This window comes from Rhinolophus sinicus, linkage group LG02, assembly GCF_036562045.2.
Source record: "Rhinolophus sinicus isolate RSC01 linkage group LG02, ASM3656204v1, whole genome shotgun sequence".
NCBI classification, from domain to species: Eukaryota; Metazoa; Chordata; class Mammalia; order Chiroptera; family Rhinolophidae; genus Rhinolophus; species Rhinolophus sinicus.
Window position 1 is genome coordinate 9,255,306 of NC_133752.1, and position 24,060 is coordinate 9,279,365.

At 35.4% G+C, this 24,060-nt stretch overlaps 1 protein-coding gene across 1 annotated transcript in view; it reads right to left on the bottom strand.

Annotated features, from left to right (window-relative positions):
• FBXL5 (F-box and leucine rich repeat protein 5) overlaps positions 1-23,828 on the bottom strand; it is a 38,620-nt gene extending 14,792 nt beyond the window's left edge. Inside the window, exons 1-9 of the mRNA XM_019740856.2 lie at positions 23,558-23,828; positions 14,549-14,764; positions 12,107-12,202; positions 10,608-10,794; positions 8,646-8,828; positions 6,487-6,612; positions 3,655-3,803; positions 2,953-3,035; positions 1,381-2,109 (exon numbers count right to left, since the gene is read on the bottom strand). Of these exons, the coding sequence (XP_019596415.1) occupies positions 1,381-2,109; positions 2,953-3,035; positions 3,655-3,803; positions 6,487-6,612; positions 8,646-8,828; positions 10,608-10,794; positions 12,107-12,202; positions 14,549-14,764; positions 23,558-23,641 (1,853 nt within the window). The 5' untranslated portion in view covers positions 23,642-23,828. The remainder of the gene's footprint in view (positions 1-1,380; positions 2,110-2,952; positions 3,036-3,654; positions 3,804-6,486; positions 6,613-8,645; positions 8,829-10,607; positions 10,795-12,106; positions 12,203-14,548; positions 14,765-23,557) is intronic.
• Between the last annotated feature and the right edge of the window lie 232 nt (positions 23,829-24,060).

Sequence of the window (24,060 nt, forward strand, 5' to 3'; positions counted from 1 at the left end):
GTATTTTCTGTTTCCTTAGTTTCTTTCCAAGGAAATGCACACAAAATTTACTCTCTAACTTCATTCCAATCTCTACTCAAAAAATGCTTTCTTTCAAGGCCTTTCCTGTCCATCAAATATGAAGAAGCATTCTCAGTATTCTCTATCTTGTAATCCTACCATACTTTTCCTCAGAACATGCAGTTTGATATTGTATGTTTATTGTCTATTTCTACTATTAGATTATAAACTCTGTGAAAGCAGAAAATCTCTTATACTCTGGCTCCCTGATAATTAGAACAGGGCAAGTCATATAGTGGGTGCTCAATGAATATCTAAATGATTTAGAAAGATGCCTTCAAGATAAGCTAATTAAAAAGAGACCATTTGCACTCAGATTGCAGACTTTTTTTATTATCTACCAGTCCAAATAATATCAGATAAGATAGTTCCTGTGTGTTCCCCCATCTTCTAAAGGAATTCTGCCCTGAATTCAAACTCTTGTCATAATCTCCCACATTTCCCCATACATATCCTTCACTACAACCAACTGGAATACCAATTCTCCTTTGAACATTCCCCACTGAGTTCAATTTAATCTGTTAAAGATCATACATAAAAGAGGGAATATGAGGCTTTAGCAAGATGAATTTTCACTATTTAACCTCATTGTTAAAGAGCCCCAGTAAAATTCAAATCCACTACAAGGTAAAACAAAAAACATACAATCAATTTCCAAAGGCTCATATCAAAGATAATCAGATAATTATTATACGTTGCTAATGCTGAGAACAACCATAACAAATAACCCAAGAGCAGGTACAACAGTGCTCTGCTGTGTGCTCAAGTGATCCCCACTGCTTTGAATGGTTTCTTCCCCCACTGCCACCTGTCAAAATCCTTCGTCTGTCTACAGAGTTCAAAAATTCAGTGCCATTTCTTCATTACATTTTCTGATTGTTTACTGCAATTGGAAGAGAGGTCTCTCTTCTTTGATCCCCCGTTTTTATTCAAATCTCTTAAAGAATGTACACAAATAATATACAACAATAGAATATGATATACATATTTTCTTCTCTAAGTTCTTGAGGGTAAAAGTTCTTAATCTTATTCACCTTAACATCCACTAAAGCACCTCAGAAAATGTGTTGTAGGCATTTGCTAAGTATTTATTAAACTTTTAAATTTATGTTCTTCCATCTATCACAAAGGATTTGAACTGACTAAACTGAGACTTCATGCTGAAGTTATACTGTCCCAATGCTTTGAAGTAGAACAGATCTTCATTAACTCTTTTGTTAAATAAGTCAGCTAAAAGGCATGACCTAGACTCAAATTTTTATGTTCTATTAAAGAATGAGGACATGTCCATTTCCTAATAGTCTGCAACTGATGACTTACCTGAGACCATGGTCTGTGATCTGATAACACCCGGACAGACTGAGAAACAGAAGTACACGTCCAGTCTCTTGATCAGGTTTTTCACTCCCAGAGTAAATGAGTAAGTCTTTCTCCCTAAGCAGTCTAGTCCTTGATGCTTTTCTACACAATGCAGAAGACTCTGGGAGTGCTGACATAGTTCTTAGAGCTGTTCCTGTACAACAAAATGAATGACCACAATATGCAAAGGCTGGAGAAGCACAATGCTGCTGCCAACAGACACTAGTCCTTAGTCCAATGATATCCTTACTGTAACAACCAGAGGAGGAACAACTGAAGTTGGATGCTGTTTCCATTACACACAGACTTTCGACACTTCTGTGTCTCCATTCTACAGCATCTTCAATGTCGGCCAGATCGTCAGCATCCAACATCCACACATAAGGAGAAGGGAAGTTTTCAGAAGAAACAGATGTAGTCCAGGGGTGTTCATTATCTATTTCTTCTCCAATGTCCTTGTTAGTTAAATCATGCAAACAAGCATACTGCTTGGGGGACTGCATGGTAATGTCTTTATTTTTCCATGTAGTCAAAGTAATTTTGCTTGTAGAAGTATTCAAAAGGCCACTCTGATGAGATGTCAGAATTCCAAGAGCTCTAGAAATCTTCTCTAGAGCCACATCTGTGATTTTTTCACATCCAGACAGATCAAGATGCCGAAGACTCTGGCAGCAACCAAGCCAAGACCAACTATAATTAAGAGATAACAAGACTATTAGTGGATATTGTTCAATTCTTCAAAAGAATTTGACTACATGCAAGTAGATGGAAAATAAAGAAAGATTTTAAATCTAATATGATTAATCAATTACTGAACATTTATTGTCAGGCACTATTTTAGATATTAAGAGATCTAAAACACAGTAAGAGTAACTAGGAACTAAGCGTATTGCTAATCTAACAGAAGGGTAGGAAAGGAGAAGACTTTGTTTATTTTACTGTGAAGTAACCAGCAGCGCAAAGGCTGTACACACATTAAAGAAAGATTAATGGAGGACGATCCAGAGGAAACAAGCTCTAGGAATTGGTGGAGCATTAGCCTCAGCCAAAGAGCACACCTCTCCCTCTGAAATGGGAAGAGAGGTGCTAATATAAACGCTAGGGTAAAGAGTAAAGTGAGATAGACTAGGAAGGAAACTGGTGGCATCCAAAGAAATAAAATCTGTGAAGAGCGTATCTTGAAGGTGTTACAATTTCAGAATATGAAGAATGAATGTAACAGGGAGCTTTGCCAAATGGTTCTTGGAACCTAACTGAAACTGAAAATTTCTTAAAAACATCAGTGCCAATCTACATGGTTGTCCAGCAAGGCTCAAAGGCCTAGACACAGTACAGGATTATAAAGACGACAGACTGGAGTTTTGGATCAGTGGGAACCGACAGACACGAGGAAAGGACTGGAGGATGCCATCAAGTTATAGCCATAGTGACTGAGATTTGAAAGTAAAAAATAGTAGTATGATTATGCAAATGAGGGACAATTCTACTGATTCATAGTTACAAGTCATACTTAAATATTCAAAAATAACTAACCTGTCAAATGCAGAATCTGAAATGTCAGTTTGGGTAAGATCCAGATGCTCCAGATTAGGACAAAGCTCTAAAATCTGCCTAACCTAAGAGAGAAAAAAGTCACTGTGAAGACCTACAGACTTTTAGTTAGACAAGAGACAGATAACTTTTAGTAAATAATATAATCCACCAGTTCTCCAACTTTTGTGCATGTAAAAATGACTTCAAATCTGCATTACCAATATATATTCTGGGCTCAAACCCCAGAGAATCTGCTTTAGTAACTATGAGATGAGACCCAGAAAATTTACGTTTTTTAAGGAATACCCAAGGAGATTCTAATGTAGGATGTCACAAGATACATTTTTATAAAACGGAGATTAAATCTCACCTGCCCATCTTACCATGCCTCACATATTATAAAGAATCACACAAAACTGGCCTTCATCACTTAACATTTGCAAAACTGAATAAACTGCTTAACCTGTCCTAGCGTCTGTACCCTTTTTTATAATGTGTAGACAATGATATCTTTGTACAAAGATTACTGTGAGAATTGAAATGAAATAATATGAAAGTCAGCAGTGTATAGTCTACCCATGGGAAGGAACTGTCATGGGTACCAAAGTCTTTTTTCCTTAATTAAACTCAGGAATAAGTAAACCAAATTTAGATCATTGCTACTTTTTGTTAATACCCAAACTAGTGCTAATTTATACATACCATTTTGCTGGAAACTGCAGAGCTGTACGCTAATACTAAAGTTTTTACAGAAGTACCAACATATGGCAGAACATTATGAATTAAGCCATGGAGTAAACGCTTTTCCATTTGTGCAATGCTGATAGCAATCGATTCCTCTGCAGACTCTTCTGTAAAATGAATTCAAAAGTCTAAGAACTTGATAAACTAATTATAATTAGACTACTAAGGAATCACCAAATCATTAAATATGAAATACTTTTTGCTATCCTTAAACTCCCTTATGTATGCAAAGCAAGTTAAATGGACAAGGTCTCACTCTCCAGGACTCAATATTTAACAGGTCTGGTGGCATCAATTAAAAAGAGGCAAAAGAAAAAGGGGGACAAAAAGGGTTTATAATGAGAAGGAAGATTTTTTTTCATGTACTTCAAGGTTCAAGGTGATTTTCATATCAAGGTAGGTAGCAGAGGAAAAGAAATAGTAACTCCAGTTTCGGGCACTGAAAACAGTTTTGGGGAAAAAAGCTCTGAATTCTTGAAAAATAGTAGGAGTTCTTCAAGAGAATATAGGATATCAAAAGAAAAATAAGCCACAATAAAAGTATCATTCATTATTTTACCTGAATAAAAGGGACGCAAAGCCAGAAGAAATTTGAAACAAATTAGCCTGGTCATTATGAATCAAGCAAAGGAGAGTACGTTAGAATTTTTAAGAAGTTAAAAATGAGCATGGCTTTTGCTTTTCCCTTAATCACTTCTGTAGAACTTGGATGTTTACAACAGGATGCATTACTGTAACAACAAAGACAACAACAAAAAAACTACAAACTCCAATTTGATATAAGGAAAAAAACACAGTAACTATACTAAAAAGAATGAACTAGTAATTTGATCACCTTTCTCAGGGTCCTATTGTTATGCTTACTTGAAGATGTAACCTGAATGTCTCTAAATATAAAAGTTTAACAGAGTAAGTTAAGGAAGTTTCGTTTAAAAAAAAAAAAAAGTAGCTAGCAAGAGGAATATAAGTAGGAAGAATAATTCTGAATTTGTAACTAATGATTCCATGTTTACAAATATTATCTTAAATTCCTCCTTTAGCCAAACATACGTAAAATATAGGGATAAAAATAACTTCCAGTTAACACTATTTATTCTAATTTTATCCCCAAATGATTCTTGTTTCTGTGGCCCCCCATATCTAAATATGGAGGGTTCACTATGAAATCTTAAAAAATTTTTAAACATCCTATGAAGAACAATAACTTCTCTGCAAGACTAGCAAAGACAGCTAAGCTGAAAAGGCAAACACAGACGGTAGATCCAAAATTTAGTCTTCGATGCACTAAACAACTAAACATATTCCTTACCTTAGAAAGGCTTGATCATTATAGCTTTAACCTTTCCCTTTCAATACAAACGAAAACAACAGCCTTCTCTGGCTATCTTCAAGTGTTGAGACACACTAAGTTTAAAACTCAACATGGGTATTATGAACTAATTTTGTAGAATGGATAATTAAGTCTTCCCTAAAGTGACATCTGAGTAAAAAGACCTTACCTCCTTGAGGTCTTTGCTCAAATTTCTCAGGGGACCTTAACTAATTACTCTATTTAAAATCGTAACTTCTTTTCTCTCTTTCTGGCACTCTATCCCTTCTTTATTTTTCTCCATAGCATTTGACACTACTACCTAATATATACATATTTTGCCTGTGTTTATTGTCTGCCTACCTTCTCCACATTTTAAGCTAAACAAGGGCAGAGATTCCCCCCCCCCATTTTGTTCACTATTACCCTCATGCCCAGAAAGTGCCTGTCACAAGGTAAACTTACCACCAAATCTAACAGGAATAGACCTCTTTCTTCCTTGTATGTATCACCTTCCAAACATTCAAAACTATACCAAAATGTGGCACCTTCATTTCACAAAAATAAGCTTGCTGCTAAAAGAATAATCTTTATAGTCTTTACTTCCCATATGTTTAGTTCTTTTGCCAGACCAGCTTACTATTTTTCAAGTGGGCAACTTATGTAAATAAAAATTTCCTACAGGTTCAGTTTTACCAAGTAGAAGAATATCTTATCCATTAATTTTTATTTTTACAATTTCATTATCTATTATCTTTTAGTAAATTATCTCAATAATATCAAACACAAACTTTGTCTTCTTCCTCCATAGTCCCAAATAGTATTTTTCTATCCCTCCATTAAAATGCATTTTTCATTATATACTTTGAATTAAAAATCATGTATTCTAACCTCTCACCTATGAATTCTTTAAGGGTAGAAAAAAAGTCTGATTTACCCTTGAATTCTCCCACAGTGCTTAACGAAAGGCTCCACTAGTTTTTATAACCCTTTACCATTTGCAAAGAATTTTCATATATATGACTTCTCAATTCTATACCAAGCGTATGAGTCAAGTGGTACGACTGTTCACAAATGAATGGACAGATTCAACAGCTTCATGCTCCTTCCTGTGCCACAGATGATTTAGTAAATACTATTGAACTAATCAAATGAAGTGGTCCTAAAAAAAACATTGTAAACTGCAAAGTACTATAATGTACAGTATTTCAATAAGGAAAACAGGCATCATTTTCTGAGTTTTTAAAGTATTTCAATATAAAAACATGGGAAACAACCCTATACACATTTAAAAACTACTTCAAACAGAATATATTTTAAATTTGCTGATTATTCTTTCAAATTTTAAAAATAGGCTTAAAAACAAGTTTCTTCACAAAAATGCAAAATACATAAATTTTAACATCTAAGTACTTGAATGTTAAATATAACATTCATTACTAAAGCACCATGTAATAATTTTAATTCCAAACACAGCTTACCAGATTCATCTATATCAGCATCTTCATCCCACTCCTGAAAAGCACGACTTTCATCTTTTCTATTTTTCACCCATTCCTCATCAGGTTCAGTATCAAGTTCAGTTGCAGGGCCACTATACCAGTCACCTACTCAACAAATAAACAAGAGGAACAAAATAAGATTAGATTGGCTACCATTACAAAAACAAACAAACAAACAAAAAACCTATTTATAATAAAAATATCTGCACACAGAAAAATTTGAGCCCTAGATAATGGGCCAGCTATTGTTAAAAATTCCATTGTGGTTAAAGAAAAAATTACACTTACATAAGCAAAGAATTCAATTTCAGACACACTAAAAAGAACTATGAAAAATAACCATCAATAGTCTTACATGCAATTTTAGAAATCACTGAAAACAACCTAACCTTGTCCCCTACTGTGGCTTCACACTGGCTCCAGCAATACCTCCAATATGATGACAGCTAATAAACAAAAGGAAGCAAGACTTTCTGCTGAATAGTGAATTAGTCAGCAATTCAGAAGTAGGTGGGAACAGAGAAGTCAAAGAAAAAGATTAAGGTAAAGCTCAACCATAAATTTAAAGACCCTGGAGAATATACTACAACTAAATTATATGAAGTGAGAGAGAACGCAGAATTAATTTACTGAACTCCCAGCATTACATTTAAATTAGGGTTTCTGAACCTGGATACTACTGATAGTCAAGGCTGGGTTATTCTTTGTTGTGCGGGGCTGTCCTGTGCATTTTAGGGTGTTTAGCAGAAACACAGGCCTCTACACACTGTATGCCAGTATGCATAATCCCCCAGAAGAGACAAAAAAAATGTCTCCACACACATTTCAAAGCATCCCGTGGACGGGGGTAAAATCAATTCTGTGTGAGAACCACTGGAAACAAATACTATAAATAAATAAAAACCGTTTTCATTGGAACTTTATAAGCTTTTTGAAACAGGAAAAAAAGGCATATTAACTTCACAGTTAACTTCACAGAACTCTAGCACAACCTTAGCACATTTGATCTTTATATCAAATAGTACTACATTATGTATTAACTCCTAATACTTAATTCTTCATAATTAAAAATATAGCTGAACAAAAAAGTATTTGAAATATTCATATTTGCCTTGTTTGACTTTCACTTAATATTTCATTATCCTACAACTAACAGACAAAAATTGTTCCACATAAAAATAGTAATTCTAATCATTTGGATCATATAATGTCTACCCAATACTCCAAATAGCTACACTCAAGAAATATTAAATATTTAACATCAGCTCATTTTAAAATTGCTACATGTATAAAAAACAAAACTTGTAAAAACAGATTCCTAATTTAACTATGTGAGAAACATTTATTTCCATGTCAAAGTGACAAATTACAGAAAACTAAGAAAAATTTAATATGAATTTTGGGTTAATATTCACCTAGAAAAAATTATTTTAATGCAGTGACAAAAAACTATATGCAATATTAGCTGCATTCATCACGACTGCATTTATGCTCATGAAAAGAAAATTTTCTTTAATTGTTTACATATAAAAGTAACTTACCACATGAAATTAATTAACATGAAATTCTGATTTATAAAATGAAGCATTACTAATCACAAAAAAATATGCTAAAAACAAAAACAGATTCAGTTGTTTTGAGCCACTATCAAAAGGGAGCCATAATGACACCTCATCTTTAAATTTTATATAAGTAATTTACTCTGTATTTTTTAAATATTCAAATCTAATTATTTAGAGCTGTTCTGATAACTTATTAATTTTATTTTTAACTTTTTGTTATGGAAAATTCCAAACACAGTCAAAAGTAGGAAGAAATAGCATTAAAGAAATAGTATAATGAATACCCATGTACTAGTCACCTATCTTCACTAATGATCAACATTTTGCCAACTATTTTGCATTCCGTCCCCAATTATTTTTCCTATTTTAAAAGAAATTGCACACATCACATAATGTACCCATGAATACTTCAACATTGCTAGCTTTTCACAAACGCATACAAAGAATATACTCTATGAAATCTATTTTCAGTCAACCTCTCAGTTTCCCTCCCTAGCCAAGCTTATTAATGAGTACCCATCTAAAAAAAATAGATGGAAATATTTTTAAAACAAACTGAAAGTCCCGTTTACCTACCTCTGGCCCAGTGAACAGGGTAAAGATGTTTCCATAGCGATCCAGTCTTTGCCAGCTGAGACCATTTAGTGCTTACTTGACTGCATCGACATAATTCTTGAGGATTAAGGTAACTGAATATTGACAGCATTACCTCAGGAGGCAGATGGGTTATACCTGTGGATTGTTCCGACACATCCGCTTCTGAAATAAAAAAGAAAACTTTAATATTAAAGCTTGTAAGAGCAAATGCAGTAAGAAATTACAGTCACATTTCTAGAAATAAAATCTAGTACCTAAAGTCCACTTCTTCCTGCTTGCAAGATGTGTAAAGGAAAAAACATGGATTACAGGCAACATGAGGATGTTGAACTTGTTGAGAACTCGTAGGGTTAAACTATCATAACCCAAATCATACTTCATCAGTGGGAGCAACAATAATGAACACAGAATCAACTTCCTCTTAGAAAGGCGTTACAGAAAAAAACAATACTCACTTTGTAGTATAAGAAGCATCGTTTGAAAAAGGAACCCAACAGGTTATACAGCTTTAAATCAACAAGTGTAGAGCTAGCCAGATTATGAGATCTCCAAGGCATTTTAATGACACACACAAATGTCAACATTTTCCACTCATGCATTATAACTCCTGTTAGTATGTTCCTTATGTCTCCTTTTTGATTTTCACATTTTATATAAGAGGTCTGTGAAATCTGAATTCTTTAACCTGCAGGTGCCCTAACCTGCTTATGTACTATTTATGAGCCAGCTGAAACAATATAATGTAAATATTTCTAATGCTGGTATACATTTATTGGGAATCTTTTGTCAGCAACTATTGTAGAAAGTAGTCATTAGATGTCTAATTTCCTATAATGTATTACTTAACTAGCAATTTTCTGAAAGAAAAATGCAAATGAGATTTACCATAAGAATACAGAACATAAAAGATTTGTCATTAAAGTACTTTGAAGAATTTGAGGACTTGTATATCTGATTTGCCTTCACAAAGCAACGTGAATATAGAAATGCTATGATCAAATTACTTAACCTAACCCTTTTTAAATGGCAAATATTTAAAAAATAATACAGCTATAATTTGCTTTGAAGGAGTGGGAAAATTAAATGTAATAAATGTGATGCTTTTAAATCCCACGTTATAGTACAATTAAACCAGACAAAACAGGTTTTGGCTTGGTGTCTAAGACACAAGTTGAATTTCAGAGTGAAGCATACAAGCTTTATGGATTTAATTATAGCTTAACCTACAAAAACATTTTTGTTTCAACATGCGTCTCCCCTACTTTGTTAAATAAAAGTATAAGAGAAAAGAACCGATTTCAAAGAATTTTAAGCTATTTTAATCGGATGTGTCATTGCAATTGCCCATCTAGAAGCAAAGGAATTTTTAATAGCCTAAGGATGCCAATTTTCTTTACTGATGTTTTAAAAGGAAAAGCTATCAGAGATATGTAAGAATAAAAATGAGGAAGTAGTCTGTTAAGGAAAAAAAGCAGGAATATTTTATTTGTATTTTTCATTTGTTTTTTCAAAATAACTGTACATAGAAAAACCATGTCTTTCATACTTTCTCCCCTGTGAATTACTGGACACAAGCTAAGAGAATGACACATGGGAAAGGGTGGAGTTCAAACTATAACTAATTTTGAAAACTGATGAAGAAAACTAAGAAGGATGAAAGTGTTCTGTACGAGTATATGGTAGTTTTCAGTAATTTTGATTGGATTATTATTTACATATAAATTCCTTTAAGAAACACTGCACTGCATGTGGCCCATGTATATGAGATGTTAAATTATCAGACAACACTAAATTCTATGATAGAAACTACTGTCTTCAATTAAATTTATACTTGAAAATAAATGGCTTAAATTATTTCTCAAAATCTAAAGTCCCTATCAACAAGAAACAAATAGCCTTGGAACTAATAAACCATTTGCTATCTAAACATATGAATCTCACCTTTATCTGACTTTTCATCCACAGAATATTTAAAAAACTTCTGTCGTTCCTCAGCTTGATTCCAGAGGCTAAGACCCCGAAGGAGTTCAGCGGCATCCTTCTGAGAGCAATGTTGTGCAATCACTTTCTTTTTAATATCCTTTAGCTCTTCATAGGTAAAATATTCCATTAACATGGGCTGAAAAACCTAAACAAAACAGTCATAAGGAAAGATGCTTATTAGTTAGTTAGTTTTGTTTTACTCTATACCTCTTAAATTATTAATGGCTAAAGCATAGTATCATGACCATCTATTTCAAAGAGATAAAAATTTCAGTTGTTACCACCGAGTTGGTTTATCCAAAAATTAGAGAAAAGAGTATCACCAAAAAGATCCTTCTCTCTATGACTTCTCCGGCTAATGGCAATCCCTAAACAATTTCAAAGCATTGGAACGAGAAGGTCTTCCTGTACAGAGCTTGTCAAACACTCTTAATCATTTTCTTCTGGTTAGACAGTTAGGTCAGTTAACTGCCTTTTACCACGACAGTAACTGATCTCTACCCAAACAGGGCCTCTAACTCCTCTAAGATGGTACCCAGTGTAATGGAACCATGAAAGTCAGAGCTCTACTGAGATCGCCAACTATTCAATCTTTCCTAGGAGATTTCTTCTTCAAAATAGATGCTCAGTCCAAACTTCCAATTTATAGAATTAGAACCTTTAAAGGTGGAGCCTTCTTATTTCATGGTTCCACAGGTTAAGAAACACTGCTCTACTAACTCACTGGTTTCAATGTTGGTTGCTTATCACAATAACTTAGGGAGCCTTTCAAATATACCCATATTAATATCTCCCACCTGATTTAAATGGTCTGGAAAACACTTAAAAGTGGGTTTTTTTGTTGTTTTTTAAGTACCAATCTGATTATAAGGTGAAACTACTGTTGAGAATCACTATAACTGGTTTACAGCTGAACAAGAATCTAGTTCCTCCTAAAATAGTTTCTCTATTTCTTGCCATTATTTCATTCCACTTTAGAGAGAGAAGTGAATGGGAAAATATTTTGCTCATTCATTCAGTGATTATCATAATATACAATATTATGTGTATTAGGCATAAAACTGGTAAGTTTAACACCACCATTTAATTACTAAAATCCTAAAAAAAAAAGAACACTAAAAATTTAAACTTAGCATAAAAATACAGAAAAAGTTTAAAAAATCCTCTAAAGATCTCAAAATGCATTAGGGTGGCATAAAAAGTTTTTAACATTCAATACAATCCCATCTGCATAATAAGAAAATATTTATTGAATAAATGCATTAAATTATTCATTCAATGGAAAACAACCACCTCTCTGAGGGAACAAAATTATTGTTTTTTTCCTTTGGTTTTTCCTCATTTCCTAAATGAACTGAAGGCTTGTCTTCCTATGCATTACTTTGAAGAATTAAAAGCAAAATAACATTTTTAAAATTTTATAAATCAAAATTACAAGGAGGAAAAATTATGCTTACCTCCTCTTCTTCTTTCATATGAGGAAGAAAATCTCTTGTAAAAGCCTCCAATCTCTCTTTCAGCTGTTTTGCATAATTTAACTGCTCACATTCATTCTAGAAATAAAAATAATTATATTCTATAACAGTTTTGCTTCATTATTTACATTGTTCCTGATCCTAGGAAGTCAGTCTAAAATGCAACATAAAACCTTAAAAAAATAGACTGACAAATAGCAAGTGGTCTCCGTACTTTTCTAAGTATAAAAGACATCCTTAAGACATCTTTTAAAGGAACCTTGAAATCGTTTAGTAATGGGATCTCATACTTCTTTTTTAAAATGCCACTTAAAAAATCCAAAAATAGCAAGTATTTGCTTAAAACTTGTATTGATTTCTAATGCATATATTTATATCATTTCCGTGTGTCACTTTTCGTAATATATCTCTAGGCAGTCCACAAGAGCCTACCGGACTCTATCATTACAGAATCCCTTTAAGGTCATCAAAGCAATTCGGAATACTTGTTGTATTATGCTACAGAAGACCATATATACTTCTAAAGACAAGGTCTCAACTTCTAAAGGCAAAGAGTTCACTACCTCTTAAAGTAAATCATTCTAAGTCTGGACAGGGCTAAAAAGTTCTTCCTCATATAAACTAAGATCACATCTCCCTGTAACTTATCCATCATTTATACATCAGCCCTCTAAACTTGAAATGTGTGAAAAATTTAAAAATAATGAAACTTTTAAAATATGGGAATATTTTATCCCTGCTGAGTCCTTATCTCCTCCTTTTTGAACTAATTTATCAACAGCTTCCCTATATTCTATCCAATGTCCTATTTTCTTAAGATTTTACACATTTTCCATAAACATACCCAGGGACTTCCTTTTCCTCTTACGTGCTAATAATTATCAAATTTGCTTTTCCAAACCGAATTATTCTTCTGACCTTGAAACCCATCTATCTATACCTCCTCCTATTAATCAATACCCACCTGGGTTGCACAAGCAGTTCAAACCGACCTGTCCATAATGGATCTTTTTATCCCTCAAGCGTCTTTTATATTCTCTAGATGTCAGGCTCAATTCTCATTTTTATCCCCTTTTCCTTTTCTCCTTTCCACCTCCCTTTTTATGCAAGCACTACATTGTATCAATTTTATAGGTCCTATATAATTCTCAAGTCTGTCCTCTCCTTTCTATGTCAAGTCACTACTTTAGTTCAGATCTTAATCATTTTATTGAATAGATAATACATAAACATAATATAAAGGAGTAGTCAATAAAAAGTAATCTCCCATCATCACTACCCAATCTCCCACCTCCCCACCAAGTAGCTACTATATATTTTTCCAGACCATTAACAATAATTTTTTATAACAGTCTTCCTACTTGAGGCTTTTCATTCCCTTTAAGCCATCCTCTTCCTTACTGCATAATAGTCTTTCTAGAACATAATTCTGTAAGTGACAGGTACGTGGTGGTTTGACAGAATTACAACTTAAGTCTATGCTTCACCAAACCACAAAGCGGATAAACAAACACCAAATATCAAATATCCTATAATATGCAAATATAATTAATAGGAAAATCTGTCTATATCATTATCCTAAACTATACTCAAACATATCCATATGTTATACATTTAAAAATTATCCTATGTAACCAAACCTGTGCCCTAAAAAATGGAAAAAGAAAATGTAATAAACATTTTAGCTAACACAGAACTTTAAAATTAACACAATTCATAAAATTAAAGTGTTTACTCATTCTAAGCAACAATTTTATCTTTAGTCACCAGTAACTGCATTTATATCTTTCTTTTAAGAGTTCAGCAAATATAAGAAAGTAAAAATTTTATGGTGATTAAAATTTTAACTTCAAAAACAACTTTAAGATTTGGGGACTAGCATTCATTACAGAAGTTTACATACAGTAATAAAAAGATTCTCATCAAAACTGAGTGAGGCCCCACTGAGCCCTCTTCTTAACGAGGTCCAACCTTAAGCTCTGTCCTTGGCCCACTTCATCCAATTTTTTAAAAAATCACCCTGAGTCAATTTATTTTTAAAAATCCCCCATTCTTGGCACCGTTGATATCTATTCACTCTTAAGATCTTATCACCCTGGTCTGCCTTCAAGAAAAATCCTCCAGTCAGTCTAGCCTTGATGTTTCCTGTCAGTAATTTTCCAGGCCCCCCACCCTACTCCTTGGCTATACATCCCCACTCGCCCTTGTTATATTCAGAGTGGAACCTTTTCTCTCTCCCTTACTACAAAACCCCACTACAGTAACCCCTTGAATAAAGTCTTCCTTACTATCTTTAACAAGTGTCAAAATATTTTTTTTCTTTAACATAACATTATTTACTATAAAACGTTAACAAGTTTTGCCAATGACATATCAGAAGATGGCACAAGTTGTGATAGCTAAATACCCATTTTTGCAACTCACCTTAACATTTTTCAGTCCCTTTTCAAAGAGGCTAAGCATCTCAGAGAGTTTGTTATCAGAATGTACGTTATAAATGGTCCGGCTGCGTTGTTGAAGCAAACCAATAATGTATTCGTTTTCAATCTGCTCATGCATTTTGAACTCCTTAAAAGTAGCATACAGAGACTGTAGAAGAGCACGGAAATCATTGTTGTTGGAAAAGTTGGTTTTAGAAAGCTGAATAAAAATTTAAAAAGAAAGGTACAATAAATACATGTAAATATGCACCAATAAGAAATATTTAAATGCATTCCTGTTCAGTTTATACATAACATAACACCTCCCTTATACATGGTTAAAGTACTTGGTTAAATTTAAAGTTTCTTTAAATAAAAGGGATTAGACCAGAGTCTCTCCAAACATAAAATTTCATTAATCTGTACTTACACTAAATACAGATACTCCAGAGTTATATATAAACGTTAAAATAGTTGTGTAAAGTACAGCATAGGAAATATAATAAATAATAATGTAATAACTATGTAAAAAAAGTTATGTTAGTGGGATGTGGTTTTTTGTTTAAAATGTTCTTCACGTTATTACACGACTTTTACAATGTAAACGATTCAAAATATTCAATTATAGTTTGTTTAAACTTTAACATCAAGATGAGCCTGCTCTATTCATAAAACAATTATAAAATATTGAGCTATTAGAACATTAAACAATTTTAGGGGAACTATACTATTTTTTCTTTTTTTAGGAAAACTGAGATAAACACTTAGCAGCTTATATTAGAAATCATGGGGGGGGGGAGGAAAGAAATTATGTATTAATACTTTCCTGGGATGGAGACACTGCAATAATATAATGTGGAAACCTAGTACATCAGGGCATGAAAAAGTAAATGCACTTGAAGGAAAGAAACAAATCAATGAAAATATAAATATAGACTGTCATTTTTCTTTAATTCTACTATTCAATAAGAGAAAATGACTATTCTGACATAATTTTAATTTTTTACATTTAATGACATTAAATTCTCATGTTTAAAGCATACATATTATCGACTTGATTCAAGTGAAACGTTCAAAGTACTATTCAAGCCCTCCATTACCTCCATTGCCATCTAAAAATCTATCTTTAATTATATCAATTCCAGTTTCAAAAGGGAAAATCTGATTAGGTTAGAAACAACAGACAATAAACGGAGAGGGAGAAGCTACTAAACACTGTACTTCCTAGACTTGCTTTGTAAAGTCTGATCTAGTATTCCTAAAATGGAGCATAGTAGACTCATGACAAAGCATCAGAAAAGATGACTAATTCCTAAAGCAAAACGATTCCACTATATACAACAGAATTAACTTCTGTAAAAAGCAGTATGGATTAGGTATTAAGAGTCATTTATAGAAAACCAGACCTAGAGTCAGATTCTCTAAGATCAGATCCAGTTCTACCATTTATTTAGTTGTGTAACCCTAGGTAAGTTAATTTTGCTCCCTTGATGTCTTACTTTTTTCTTGGTGTAAAATGGAAATAATAGCAACACCTGTACTTTACATGGTATCTGTGTGATTAAAATGAACTAAATTAGTACTTAATAAATGCTAGCTATCATTTTGAAAATTAATCATTCATTTTTATAAATCCATGCATTTTTTACTCTATCCAAATATTCAATGCAGCTATCATAAGCCAGGCACTGTTTCCGGTACTTGGGATACATCAGTGGGAAAACAAAAAAAATTACATCTCTGCCTTTACAGAGCTTACAGTCTAATGAAAGGAAATAAGACAATGAACAGTAACGACAACAAACAAGTAAATTATCTAGAACAGGGATTGGCAAACAGTAAAGGGCCAAACAGTAAATATTTTAAGTTTTGTAATGCATACTGTCTGTAGCAACTATTTAATTCATCTATTGTAAAACAAATGTCATACGAATGAGTGTGGCTATATTCCAATAAAACTTTACTTATGGACACTGAAATTTGATTTTCACATAATTTTACATTATAAAATAAAATAGTATTCTTTTTATTTTTTCCAACTATTTAAAAATATAAAAACCATTCTTAGCTCCTAAGCCATATAAAAACAACAGGCAGGACCATTTGGTTAAAGCATTGTAGATTTTATCCCAAGAAATGCCATATAAGATCACAACAAAATGCACTAGTGTCTAATTTCAGCAAATAATATCATGTGTTTTTTTATTTTAAAAAAAAGTTTAAATGAACAAGTAAAAACAAGAGATAAATCAAAAGAAAGCATTAATAATGGCTACAGATTTAAAAAAACAAAAACAAAAGCATGGTAAAAAAGTAAAAAATGCCCTCATACGTTAATGAAAATAACATCATAAAAGACATGGAGGAAATTTTGCATACATGCTCAGTGGACTACTAGAAAATCTTTCAGATTTAATGACAAGCTAAGGTAAAGCCCAGGTTCATGTGACAGACAGAAAACCAAATCAGATATATAAAAGGACTCCTCTATATTATATGTAGAGTCAATCCAGCATGGTGGTTTAAAGTGCTGACTCTGAAACTAGATTGCTTAGGTGTGAATCGAGCTCCGTCAGCAAGTCATTAAATTGTTCTGTACCAACGGTTTCTTCATCTAAAAATAAGGCTAATAAGGTTAACTACCGTGTTTCCCAGAAAAATAAGACCTAACCGGAAAATAAGCCCTAGCGTGATTTTTCAGGATGACATCCCCTGAACATAAGCCCTAATGAGTCTTTTGGAGCAAACCTTAATATAAGACCCTGTCTAATTTTCGGGGAAACACGGTATAACATAGCGTTCTTGTGAAGATTTAATAAGTTAATATATTTAAAGAACACAAAACATGTATCAGCCTTACTTAGGCTTTTCTGTTATTTCTCTATTAAGCTCAAATAAAACTATCATTAGAAATACTTATACTACCCAAGTTATTCTCCACTTGAAAAGAACAACTGTTTTTAACCTGGTACTAAAGTCAGTAAATTTAGCAGTTAAAAGAATAACTATAGCATATACAATTTAACTTTATAAAATATATATATATATATATATATATATATATATATATATATATATATATATATAAATTTTGTTTTCCTCTGCAGTTATTCAAACGTACGGATATGACTGAGAAAAAAATAAACCTAGACACTAACAATGGGACATACTGAGGCCTATGATATGCTAGGTACTATAGTTATTAAGTTTTTTTAGATATTATTCTTACAACAATCCTAGAAAGTAGGTATTATAATTTCCATTTTATAGGCAAAAAAATCTGAGGCTCAGAGAAAATAACTTACCCAAACCAACTAGTCCACAATAAAACAGAGATTAAGTCTCTATGAATCTAAATTCTATGTTCTTTCCACAAGACACAATGTTAGTCCCAATCACAGCTATCTTTTCAGATAGAACAAAGTAAATTGTCAAAAAGAATGCCAGCTCTAAAGCAATAGTTCTCACAAGGGAGTTGATTTTGCCTCCCAGGAACTAACAGGCGAAGTCCGGAGACATTTTTGCACGTCACCACAGCAGAAGTGCTACTGACATCTAGTGGGTAAAAGTCAGGGATCAGCTAAAACATCCTACAATGCACAGGACTGCCCCACAACAATGAATCATCTGGCCAAAATGTCAGTATGCTGCAGTTGAGAAATGCTGCTCTAAAGAAGTGTTTTTCAAACATGTTTAACCATGACCATTAGCATGAAATACAGTGCAATCTAGACACATACATCACAAGCATTTCAAACAAATTTCAGCAAACAATATTTCCCTCTCTAACCTGTGATATACTCTAATATTTACTTTTCCATTTCATTTTTTAATGCTGTTTCTGGTACTTGGGATACATCAGTGGGATGCGATATCTGTCCCACAAAACTGATCTGATGACCCACAATGGGTCACAGGACACACTTTGAAAAAAATGCTGTACAAATATAAAGGTTCCTAAGTGACCTATAAACTTGTATACTCTGCTGCCTGGCAAATTCAACAAAGAACCTATGTAGAACAGAATACACCTAGTCACCAAATAGTAATAACCTGTAACGTGGTATCTCCCATATTTTAAAAATTTATAACTTTCTGTCTTACACACTCTACAACCTAAAATCTTACAGCCTGCTCTGGGGGAACACATGATGCAATATGTAGATGATGTATTACAGAATTGTACACTTGAAACCTACGTAGTTTTGTTGACCACTGTCACCCCAATAAATTTTAATTGAAAAACAGAAAAAAAAAATCTAACAACCTGGCTTCAAAGTGATTTGAAAAGCTGTGTCTCTTAAATACTAGATAATAAATTCAAAAATAGATATGAAAAATAGCGTAACACAACCCAAAAACTATTATTACCCCAAATAAGTTTTTACTTTTTGTCTACTCAGCCAGACAATGCTTTCATTTAATCAAGGGAGATTTACATTTAATGAAGAAACCCAACTATCTCTGGTCAAACTTTACAGATAGAAAAAACTGTGATCCACAGGTAAAATGTTTTGCAGAAAATGACACAGCCAGTAATAAGTAGCAGAACCAATAAGATAATGCGAAAGACATGGGCTTCAGAAGGGGAAAAATCCTAAGACTGAAATTTAGGCTCCCCTAATCACTAGTTGAGTGAGTTGGATAAGTTACTCAACCACTAAGTCTGTTTCTTCATCGTTAAAAGAGGGATAATATTTGTCTCACAGGGCTCTTGTGAGGATTAAAAGAAATAACTGTAAGCATGTAGTAAGAACTCATTAAATTCCTTTTCCTTCCTCTCCTACCTCTCAATTCAATAGTCTCTCCAATAAACCAATCTTCCAATGCCAGTCAGTAACAGTTTTTACAAATATGCAGAGAAATAGAAAAACAAGGGCACATCAAGCGGCTCAGGTGGTTGGAGTGCAGAGCTCCTAACACTGAGGTCACTGGTTCAATTCCCACATGGGCCAGTGAGCTGCGCCCTCTACAGCTAAGATTGTGAACAACACCTCTCCCGGGAGCTGGGCTGCCCTGAGCAGCCGGAGCAGCTGTGTGCTGCCCTGTGCTGCCAGGAGTCGCAGGTGGCCAGCATGAGTGGCTGGCAGCCAGCGTGAGTGGCCGTGGGCTGCTGTGCGCTGCTGTGAGCGTCGGATCAGCAACTGGCTGCCTGGGGGGCGGGGGCAGGGGGGGGGGGGGGGGGAGGCAAGGCTCATAATACCAGCATGGGCCAGGGAGCTGTGTCCTACACAACTAGACTGAGAAACAACGGCTTGAACTGAAATGGGGGGGGAGGGCGGAAGAAGGGGGGGAAAAAAACAATGAAAACTAAACGAAACCTACTATAGGGCCAACTGACAGTAGACTCAATGCTCACTGGCAGAATTAATGCCGTTAAATTTTGAGAATTAGAGGAAAAGACTAAGGAATTGCAGTGAACTGGAAAAAGGATGTCATTCAATGCAAATACTCACTAAAACCATCCCAATTCGGAAGGTCAGCGAATTAACAAAACAATTTTGTAAAAAACTGTTACCAAATTTTTCAGAAACTACTCTTTCACACAAAGAAAATTAAACGAGGAATCATGATCCTGACAGGTTTCCATCTGGATATATCACTAACTGCCGATGTAACTTGGTCTAGCTAATCTAAGTCTACAAGTCCCAGCTATTAAACAGAAATACCCCTGCCTTTACTTACCTCAAAAGACTATTGTCTGGATAACAATGAAAAACCTTTCCATAAATCCATTTATAAATGGTAAGAGGAAATCCATGAGCAAAGTATTAAATTAGGTATTATACAACAATATTTAAAATGGCCTACAACTTCAGAATAAATTACTCTAAGTAAACTAGTCTAGGCATTTAAGTGATTGAGCTGATGCTAGTAAATAAATTGATGCTTCAAAAATATATTGTACTTGAAAAGCTTGATAATGAAAATAAAACTGACTTCTTTATAATTACTGGGCATTCAGAGTCAACATTTAGAATACAGTGAAATAACATACTTTGTATCTTTTTAGTTTGAGTATAAAAACTAGTTCTCATTTTGTAAAGTTTTACTATAGGCTGTTTGGGTTGGATATCCCTGGCAAACAAAAGATGGTGAAGGCAAAACTTGAGGTGACAAATGAATAAAACCAAACAGTCCTTAAAGACTACTCAGACATTATAAAAGATTTATTTTTCCACCCTAGCTCCCAAAGGACATACTAGGAGATATTTCCATTAGCTAGTAGTATCAAGAAGAAATCCGGATGTAGAATTCCTTTGCAGTTGTTTCTTTTTTTTTTTCTTTTTTTCTTCTTCCCTAAATCACCTTGGTCTCTGATCCACAGTTCAGAAAATTGGACTCTTAATCTTCTTGATGAATATATACAAAATCTCATTAACTACATCTAATTAGTTCAGAATTAGTGATAACTTTCCTTTATGCTATGTCAAATTGAAAATGCTTCCTAGTTAATGCAAGAGGAAACATTTAACTACTGAAAATAATCTTATTTGACTCGATATTGTTTTTTAAAACAGCACTGTAATTTCAAAACTTGTTCTAATGTTCTCAATCAGCAGGTAATAACACATGGAATTAGTGATCATCTTCTTCAAAATCTACAATAAGGCTAGTTAGTCTAGTACATAACTAAATAAAGTTGCGATTCTTAACTATTGTGGTAGAAAATCAATCATTTGGAAATCTAATGAAAGCCACAAACCTCCTAGGGAAAAATTTCCATAACAATTTCAGGTGGTCCCCAGACTATCTCTTGCCAAATCTAAAATGGAGAGAAGACTTCAGATTCCAGTAGTCCTCACTAATTTTCCCATTTTGATTTTGAGAAAATAAAAAACCACCCAATTTTTTTCTTTGCTGCAATTAAAGGATACTGTCAGAATAACTAAGTTCAAAAGCCAGAGAACTATTATAAAAACACTACAGTAAACTACAAAAATTCGGGGTTATTCAGCTTAACTAATGGCTTACCCATTCTCGATGCTTCTCCTGGATAAGTGATTCTCACCCTTGGCTGCACACTGGACTCATCCAGGGAGCTTTAAATTACACAATCATGTGCCCTTTAACAATGGGGATACGTTCTGAGAAATTCATCATTAAGCGATTTCGTTGTGCAAACATCGAAGAGGGTACTTAAACGTAGATACCATCCAAGTATAGCCTACTACACACCTAGGCTATATGATATACCCCATGACTCCTAGTCTACAAGCCTGTACAGCCTGTTTTTGTACAAAATACAAGATTAAATCAAGCACAAGAGAAAATAATGCCATCAAGAGAAATGTGGCGTAACATGACATACCGTTTTACAGCAGATTTTTTTTATAAGTAGAAAAAGTACACTCCAAAATAACGATACAAAGCATAGTAAATACATAAACCAGTAACACAGCAGATTATTATCAAGTATTATGTACTGTACAGGATTGTATGTGCTATACTTTTATTCAACTGGCAGTGCAATTGGTTTGTTTAAACTAGCATCCTCACCACAAACAAGTGAATACTGCACTGTGGACAACAGCTATGTCACTAGGCGATAGGAATTTTTCAGCTCCACTATAATCTTACGGGACTATGGTTGTATATGCTGTTCCTGGCTGACCGAAAAGTTGTTATGCAACGCGTGAACTGTACTTGATGCCTGGGTCCCACCCTCAGAGATCCTGATTTTAGTGGTTTTCGGGCATCAGGATTTTGGACAGCTTTTGGGGTGATTCTAACTAGGAACCAAGGTTAAGAACCACTGTCCTAGAATGCCGTGTTTAAACCTGTATTTGAACCAGGTATTTTTTAATTTTCAAAATGGAGGAAGGAAAAGGATAGTTGTGGGTGCGTTTTACATTGTTGGTTTTGAGTGTGGCCTAACCATGAACACACTGGGCATCCTCCAACCACATCAATGGGCTGTAGGAACCTCTCTTGTCTCTTAACAGTGGTTCCGCTTAATGCTATCTACTTTCTGAAAATTCATAAAAGTTTAATTCTGTGCTTAAACTATAGTTATTTAAATGTTTTTTATTTGGTTCATTTCTACACGAAACAGAACTGCCTGAAGTTTTCAGGCTATCCATATGGACTTTCCCCAACATAAATTGACAAAAATGTGAAATCTTCATATTGTTTCAGAATCATCAGCAAAAGGCCCTGAACTATCTCCACAAAAGTGCTTTTTCAGCTTATGTTGCACCAATTAAGAGTCCAGAAAGGTTCTGATAGTTAAACCAACTTTTTCTGAGGCCCCTTTTATTCGAGCCCACGTAAGGAATTCCAACAGAGAATAGATGTCTTATAACAAAATCTACATGGAGTAAATGCTCAGGACAGTAAAAGTTGCAAGGATAAAAAATAACCACAAATGAAGAGCGAAGATTCGCTAGTTCCTACACCAAGAAACCTGTGTTTTCTCCCAAATCAAACCAGTAAAAAGCTGGGGCATAAAATAAGCTAGAGGTAGTTCCTTCCCCTTCGGCCAGGAAGCAAGCTAGAGGTTCCGAGGGATAGCTGGGAATTGCAAAAAGACTTAGGGAGACCCCAACCGGCCGTGGGTAGGGCAGGGGGCACTGGTGATGGGAGAGGCGGGGAATAACTGCGGAAACGGCCTTACCCCGGCGGATGGAAAGCCCACCGCAGGTGACCGACCTGGAGTCCCCGAAGGTCAGTGCAGAGCGAAGGTGCCCCTCTCCCGAAGGGGGCACCGGCTGGAGACCCAGCGTGCCTGCGAGAAGCCGACCCCGAGGGCGACGGGTGCTAGGCCCCCCGGCTGGGAGGGCCGCGCCACCAGCCCCGAGGGCACGTCGGAGGCCAGCGGCCGGACGGGGATGCGGGCTCCCTGGGGAAAGTGTGGGACAGACAGTGCGGCGCTGACAGCTACGCAGGCGGCAATTCGTGCGGCGCGGTCCCGGGGGCTGCAGGAGTGGCGCAGGCCTGGCCGCTTAGGAACCCGGCCGGCTCCTCCTCTCTGCCCGCGCCGCCCAGAGCAAGAGGCCCCGCACACCGTTACCTTGTCACAGTAGAGTCCCACCAGCTGCTTCATCCGCCAGTGTGGGGCGGTGAACACGTCCACTTCTTCGGGAAAGGGCGCCATCGCCGCTGCCTCAGCCTCCGCCTCAGCAGCCGCGGCCGCCGCCTCTCCATAGACACCCTCGCCGCGGGGCAGAGGCGGCGCGCCCCCCTGCGCATGCGCCCGCCCCGTCGGCGCGCGCGCCCGGGCTGCCGGGCCAGTCGGGACGCGGGGACGCGCGGGCCGCCGCCATGCGGTCCCCGCGACCACGTGACCGGGTGCGCGGCGGCTGGTCGCCCTGTCGTCTCCCGCCTCCACTATTTTCATTCTTTGGCTTCTTCGTGTGCGGCAGAAAGAAACCAAGTCTTTTACCTGTTTGTTTTGCAACATGAAACACATTATCTGAGGAGACGGGGTGTCGTTTTAGGGTCGCTCTCAGGGTTTTTCTCGTTGCCGATACACCCACCAGGCCTTGAGGCCGAGGCAGCGGGGCACAATGCCCG